This window comes from Chrysochloris asiatica, unplaced genomic scaffold (genome assembly GCF_000296735.1).
Source record: "Chrysochloris asiatica unplaced genomic scaffold, ChrAsi1.0 scaffold00062, whole genome shotgun sequence".
Taxonomy (NCBI): Eukaryota; Metazoa; Chordata; class Mammalia; order Afrosoricida; family Chrysochloridae; genus Chrysochloris; species Chrysochloris asiatica.
In genome coordinates this window covers 15,836,674-15,844,760 of record NW_006408580.1, presented here as the reverse complement: position 1 = coordinate 15,844,760, position 8,087 = coordinate 15,836,674, and the positions used below count along the sequence as shown (strand labels likewise).

General features: G+C 38.7%; 1 protein-coding gene across 1 annotated transcript in view; it reads left to right on the top strand.

Annotated features, from left to right (window-relative positions):
• OTC (ornithine carbamoyltransferase) overlaps positions 1 to 7,168 on the top strand; it is a 138,625-nt gene extending 131,457 nt beyond the window's left edge. The window contains exon 10 of the mRNA XM_006864278.1: positions 6,721 to 7,168. Within this exon, the coding sequence (XP_006864340.1) occupies positions 6,721 to 6,780 (60 nt within the window). The 3' untranslated portion in view covers positions 6,781 to 7,168. The remainder of the gene's footprint in view (positions 1 to 6,720) is intronic.
• The last annotated feature ends 919 nt before the right edge of the window (positions 7,169 to 8,087 follow it).

The following is an 8,087-nucleotide window of genomic DNA, read 5'->3' as shown; positions in this document are numbered from 1 at the left end:
AGAAAGCCTCATCTTTCTCCCGCGGAGCGGCTGGTAGTTTCGAACCGCTGACCTTAAGGTTCGCAGCCTGATTCGTAACCACTACGCTACCAGAGCGTGACCCAAAATGGCTCAAGCTCAGCTATTCCTGTTTGGATACTGATCATGACTCCCTATGCAATGGAAGATCACTCTGGTAGCATAGTGGTTATGAGTCAGACTGCCAACCTCAAGGTCAGCAGTTCGAAACTACCAGTGGTTCCGCAGGAGAAAGATGAGGCATTCTGCTCCCATAAAGATTTACAGCCTCGGAAACTCTGTACAGGGTCGCTATGAGTCGGAACCGACTCCACGGCACATAACAACAACAACAACTACAGCCAAGATAGAAGAGCTGGAAGTGGAGTGCATTCTTTGGACCTGATGTCCCTATACTGTGAAGCTCTTAGATCCAGGGGAAGATTGATACCAAGATGTATGGAAATCTCCAAGGAATACAGGGACCGTATTTCAAATGCTGAAAGGAGATAGGGACCTTTCCCCAGAGCTGACAAAGAGAAAGCCTTACCCTACAGCTGGCACTCTGAATTTGGGTTTCTGACCTCCAACTGTGACAGTGTAAATTTCCAGTTATTAAAGCCATTCACTTGTGTTATTTATGCTATAGCAGCTTTAGAAAACTAAGACACCATGTTTCAGCCCATTGTTGCAGCCACGTGTCAATCCATCTCATTGAGTCTTCCTCTTTTTTGTTGACCCTCCAAGCCTGAGACACATCCCTCCTGAAAAAATGTCCAAAGTATATGAGACAAAGACTTACAATCCTCTCTTCTAAGGAGCTCTCTGATTGTTCTTCCTCCAAGACAGATTTGTTTGTTCTTCTGACAGTTCATGGTATATTCAATATTCTTTGCCAACACCATAATTCAGAGGCATTAACTCCTCTTTGGTCTTTGTTATTCATTGTCCAGTTTTAGCATGCATGTGAGATCATTGAAAATACCATAGTCCACCTTATTGTTTTTGTTGTTAGGTGCCATTGAGTTGGTTCTAACTCTTAGTCTCTCTAGACACAACTTTCCTCTCTGGCACCATCCTCACAATGCTTTGTTGTTACTTTTGAGCCCATTGCTGCTGCCACTGAGCAATCCATCTCACTGGGGGTCTTCCTCTTTTTTTTTTCTGACTTTCTACTTTACCAAGCATGAAGTCCTTCTCCAGGGACTGGTCACTTCTGAAAATATGTCCAAATTATAAGAGATGAAGTATTGCCATCCTGACTTCTAAGGAATATTTTGACTGTTCGTGTTCCAACACAGATTTGTTTGTTCTTCTGGCATTCCATGTTACTTTTAATATTCTTCTCTAACACCATAGCTCAAATGCATCAATTCTTCTAAGGTCTTCTTATTCATTGTCTAACTTTCACATGCATATGAGAGTATTTGAAAATACCATGGCTTGAGTCAGGCACACCTTAGTCTTCAAACTGACATCTTTGTTCCTGAATCCTTTAAAGAGATCTTGTGCAGCAGATTTGCCCAGTGCAACATTGTTTGATTTCATGACTGCTACTTCCATGAATGTTGATAGTGGAGATGAGCAAAATGACGACTTCAATATTCTTTCCATTTATCATAATGTTACCTACTGGTCCAGTGGTGAGGGTTTTTGTTTACTCTGCATTGAGGTACAACCAGTACTGATTTTGATCTTCATCAGTAAGTATTTTAGCTCCTTTTCATTTTCAGCAAACAAGGTTGTATCATCAGTGTATTGCAGGTTATTAATGTGTCTTCTTCCAATCCTGATGCCATGTTCTTCATATAATCCAACTTCTCAGATAATGTGCCTAGTATACAGATTGAATAAATATGATGATAGAATGCAATCCTGGCGTACACCTTTCCTGATTTTAAATCATTCAGCATCACCTTTTTCTGTTTGAATGACTGCCTCTTTTTCTATGTACAGGTTCCTCATGAGCACAATTAAGTGTTCTGGAATATCTAATTTTTCCCGATATTATTCATAGCTTGTCATGATCCACATAGTCAAACGCCTTTGCATAGTCAATAAAGCACAGGTAAACATTTTACTGGTATTCTCTGCGTTCAGCCAATATTCATTGAACATCAGCAATGATATACCTCATTCCATATTCTTGTCTGAATCTGGCTTGAACCCTGTCAATAGTTTTAAAATTATTTTTAGCAACATTTTATTTATTTGTGATGTTAATGATGTTGTCACCTCTCTTTGGAATGGGTACCAATCAGCTGGCTATGTAGCTGTCTTCCAAATTTCTTAGCATAGATGAGTGAGTGCTACATTGGTTTGTTGAAATTTTTCAGTTTGCATTCCATCAAATCATGGAACCGTATTCTTTCTATGCCTTTAGTTCACCTTGGACTTCTTCCTCCAGTATCATTTGAAATGGTTGAATATAGGCCATTTTCTTTTAGTACAGTGACTGTGTATTCCTCTCATCTTCTTGTATTTTTCTCATTAAAATCCCTCCATCTTTTATTTTAATAATATTTTACATTTTCTTTTTGTTCTGAAAATGCAAGTTAAATTATAAAATCAATCTCTGGGGTTCCATCAGTTTCTATCAGACCAGTAAGGCCGATCTTTTTTGTCATTTTCAGTTTTGTTCCACATTTATTCCACTCTGTCTTGGACTTTATATTTTAATGGACACCATCTAGTTCTGGTCTCAGGGTCTTGGAGGCTGGAGTTTACATGTTCTATTCATCCTTTGTATCAATTGTTTCCATGTGTCTTGGATTTTCTGAACTCTGTTTTGGATGGGGAGTAGCTACACCTTAGATGGCCACATCTTTTAAGACCCCAGTTGTTACTCATCAAAATAGAATGCAGAACATTGTATTTGTGGACTATATATACCAATTAACCTTAATGGTATACATATTGGTCCTTAGCACTCAACCCAGTTACTCATTCCCTCACTGGTTATGGATTCTTAATTTGGCCACCTGTATGCTCTCCTATACTTACAGATATATTTGTAGCACATATAGATACATACATGTTGTTAAAGGCTGTTGAGTCAGTTCTGACTCATAGTGAGTATTGGGTTTCCAAGAAGTGTATGGTCGGTTTGAACTGCTGACTTTGTGATTGGCAATCCAGTGCTTATCTATAGCAACATTGTTGTTGTTGTTGTTATGTGCCGTGGAGTCGGTTCCGACTCATAGCGACCCAACACAGGGTTTCCGAGGCTATAAATCTTTACAGGAGCAGACCGCCTCATCTTTCTCCCACGGAACCTCTGGTAGTTTCGAACTGCTGACCTTGCGGCTCGCAGCCTGATTCATAACCACTATGCTACCAGAGCTCCATTATAGCACCATACCAGGACTCAAATACATATACAGAAATATCGTATTCCAGACTTATATATATAATTAGTGGTTATAGTTCCATGCCCCTTCTCATACCTATTCAGCTTGCATGTCTATCTATGCATCCACATGTAAGTTGCTGTCTTACTGTTACTGCAGGATTGTGTATGTAATAGTATTTTTCTGATTTTATTTGCCACCTCTTGTGCCTTCAACTCTTGTGCCTTCATTTGCCTTGACCATTACATGCTGACCTCAGTTTTATTTTACATTGCCTTTCTCTTCATCCAAGTGTCTACTCTCTAGTTGTATTCCCCTTGAGTCTTAGTCTTGGAAGAGGGTTTGTCCTGAGGGGACTTGACCACTTGCCTTGATGGCTCCTGGGTGAACAGTTTGCTTGTTCTTGTAATAGTCAATTAGACTGCCATTATTGTTTTTGATTTTTCCTGCTGGTCTGTCTATCACGAAGTATCTTCTGTTCTTCTAACCGCTCCAGGCTGATCTACTTGTCCTTTCGAGATGGAAATTTCCTACCTCAGACAATTCTGGATGGGGTTCAGGATTCCACCTATGGTCTTATGCAATGCAAAGGCTCCACAGGAAGCCTTTCACTGGGCAACTTCTAGCCCTTTAAGGTATTTCAATCAGTTATAGGCTGAAGACAGACTTACAAGCTTTCTGTTGTGATGTTTCTGGCTGTTCCTTTCTCTCCTTCTCAAAGCATCTATTTTACAATGGTAGGCAAGGGAAACTAAGACTCAAAAAGACAGCCAAGCATCTTAACATTATTCCTCTCTTTTATCCATTCAAACGATGCCTCAATCCCTGTATCTGAGAGCCCTGCTCTTCCAAGGTTGTGCATACATCATCATTTACCTCTGACCCACTTAGCCCATGCAAACCTGCCTAACTGTTCTCCCATCCACCTTGTTCTTCCATTCCCCTCTCTTTTCATGTATATTGCCACCCTCCACCCCAGCACCTGACACAGCACCCAAGCTATCCTGTGTCTATTCCCTACCCTGTACTCTATCTTCCCCTCTATCCCTCCCCTCCACTCATCTCATACATCCCGGTGATCAGCAAATATGTATATAATTTTTTTCCCTTTTAGGGTGGGTTCTTTTACTTAATCTTTTACAATAATGGTCCTATGCAATATTTCTCCTTTTGTGACTAATTTCACTCAAGCATAATGTCCTCAAGGTTCATTCATGTTATGCGGTGGCTTACAGCTTCCTTGTTGTTCTTTGAAATATTATTTTTGATGATGGATGTCATGCCATTCCTCTTTAATTTGCCATTTGTGGCATACTAAACCATATGATTCTCAGATTCAAAATGGTCAATAGCAGTCCATCTCAGGTCATTAATGCCTAGGATATCGATACTTATGCTTTATATTTCATTTTTGACAAAGCCAAAGGCAAAAGAAGAAGGTGCTCAGTGGACTCATGTCACTAAGATGGCTCCATAAGTCCTAGGCCAGGAGTATTTTAGGGTGGTAGCTGGCATCTGATTGTGTTCATCAGCATGATTCAGCACTTGTATTCTGTGCATTCTCAGTTGGGAAGGGAGATCACAACTATGGAGTTTTGCCTATGCCCATGGAGTTGATGGAGGTGTGTTTTCAGCCTCATGATGACAGAATGTCAGACCAAGGACACATTGGTCATTAATGCATATGTTAGGTGGTCAAACCTGGTCCTAGCCAGCTTCGGGATCCCAGTCTTTATTAAGGAGGAAGCTGGTAGTTTGCTAATAAGGGAACAGCTAAAAGCAGGAAGCTAGTTCTTGTTTTACCACAAATATCAAAGATGACAGCTGATTTGCAGACCTCACCCCCAAGGAAACTAAGGGAGACAACTTGAGTCACATCCTCTAGTAAGATATATCCTACCTTAAGAAGTTAAAGACATCCCAAATGTCAGACACTCCTAAAGTGTATTCCTTCTTCATAATCCTTGATATCAACCACTACTCCTCCCCTCAGTATTCTCTCCCATGTCCCAGGATTCCACAATTCACTGAAATGTCTCACAGAATTCACTGATCATCAAAGAAATGGCTTGCATGGTTGTGGAGGTTGGCAAATCCCAAATAACACACACACACACGCACATGCGTGTATCCTACCTTGATACTGTTTTTTTTTTTTAACCTTGATACTGTTTTATTAATATAACAGACAACTCACTCCAAAATGGGACTATACCCAGAAACACAGAGGCTAGGATTTACAATACACTGATTACAAAATGGTGAACTATGGGGGCAGCATATTAAACCATACCACAAGTATGGTTGAAAAGTAAGAACAAGTATCTGAGAGGCAAGAAACCTACTACCTCTTAAGAATGGAGTGAGAGAAACCTATACTCAAATACAGTTCTGTAGTATATGACATTCGAAGGGTGGGTGTCCTTATCTATAAAGGATAATAATATAAGCAACTTTTGAAGACTGTTGCACTGAGATAACGCATGAACATTTCTCCCAGTTCACTACTCCCCTAATAATAGTAGGTACCTAGCACAGTGACTGGGACTATTTCTTGACTGACTGGTATATGGTAAGACACTTAGTACATTGCCTGGTACATAGTAAGCACTCAAAAAATACCTCTCATCTTTAGTTCTGGTATTATTGTTATTGCCATTATTGTGTAAGTTTGGAAGAGTAACATTAAAAATAACCATTTGTGGCTGATAGACTAAGGGGAATCTACTTTTGGTTATGAGGTTAGTCTATTTCAGGAAGGCCCAGATTCAGAGTGCAGACATTATTCATTAGCCCAAATGATGTACCTTGATTATTCTACATCTAATTCATCATAAACTTATCTAGGTTTTAAGTAACCATACCAGAGTGTAAACATGAGGAACTGGGGGAACAAACAGCCATTATCTAAGTTTAGCTTATGACTAGAAAATCTGACCAGGCTGCCAATCTCCCACCAAATAATCTTGGAATGAGGCTGAAATGAGCACTTTGTTTCTGTATCTATTTAGGTCAACCTGATTTGTCTTTATCAAAATAAAAGTAAATGTTAGTTCAGAATGGCTCCCTTATCATTTCCTTGGGAAAACACATTTTAACCATTTTGATGTTGTTAAATGCCATCGAGTCAGTTCCAACTCATAGTGACCCTGTATAGGGTTTCCAAGGAGCAGCTGTTAATTTTGACCTGCTGACCTTGCAGTTCAAACCGACCTTGCAATCCAATACTTATTCTATAGTGCCATACCAGGACTCCCAATTTAACCATAGGGTTTCAAAAACTACAGACTAGTTCCCCATCTCTAGATCCCTATACAGAAGATTGCTAATTTTTTTTTTCACTTCTTTCTCTTTCTTTGTCATGTCATCCTAGGCTGTCATGGTGTCCCTGCTGACAGATTACTCACCTCAGCTCCAGAAGCTGAAGTTCTGATGCCAGCAGGCTTGTCAAGAGAGAAGTGATATTCTTCAGAGATAGAATGAGTCAATTTATGGAGGAAGAAGAGAATGGGGGAAGAAGAAAATCTAACAAATAAATTCCTAATACAGAGTATGGGTGAATTTTATGATATTGTGTTGCTATTGTGAAATCTCTCCAAAACCCTTAAGAAAAGTGTGCTGATGCACTGTAATACTTGGTTTGATTTTGTTCCAAATCTCTCTAATTCACAATTTCAGAGTTATATCTGGGTATCATATTAATAATTATATACATTTGCTTCAACTAAGCATAAAATACTGTCTTTATAACACATAATGTTTAAGCCATTAAATGTAATCTATGTTTATTACCTTAATAAATTATCACCCACGCTAATTTATAAGTAAACATTTACCAGGAAGTCAGCTACTGGTAGATCTGTGGGTTGTGTTCATGTCCCCCAGGACCAACAAGGAAGTCAAATGATCCATCTTGCAGATGGAGTACAATTTTAAGGCCGATGAAGACATTCACTTGTAGAAGGAAATTAAATTCTTAGAAAACAGCTATATCTGTGCCCAAACTCTGAAGATTTTTCTCCAATCATTTGTAGGAAAAGAGTCCTTTAAGAGCAAGCATCTACTTTCTGTAATGAATACTTAACGTGGCAAGTCTAAAGAAGTCTTTGTGAGCAAGTGGTAAAACTCCAGATATTTGGCTAGGAATGATAGACCCATAAGAAAGTCATATTTTCTCAGGTTCAAATTGCCCAATTCGATTTTTTTCATGTTTTCATTTATCATGCATTTACTAACACCCCACATTGCATAGTTTCAGAAATCTGCTACTTGCCACATTTTAGCCAGTTTTTTCACCGTCCAATTTTTCTTCGGAATGATCAAATTTTGCATTATTGAATTTATATGATGTAATTAAAACTAGATTTCTCTTCTGGATAACTAAAATTTGCATGAATGATTTATGAAGTTCAAACTTTATTTATTTTTTTAGTTAAATGTTAAATAGCATAAGGGAAGCTTTTTTTACTTAAGAAAACAACATATTTTACAGAGGGTAAACAAGTAATTTCCTTTAATTCCACCTCTGCTATTATAAGAAGTTTCCAGGCTAGCTGACTGATATTCTTCATTAGACAGCTATGACTTAAATGAGTAAGCAACAGATGAATTACAAATGAGATTTGCAATAAAGATGCAATAAAACATGTTTCATGGGGGAAAAAACTCATGATGGTATAGACAAAAATCAATTTTCCAGTAAATGTCAAAGGTGACTTTCACTTCGCTGGTAATTTATTG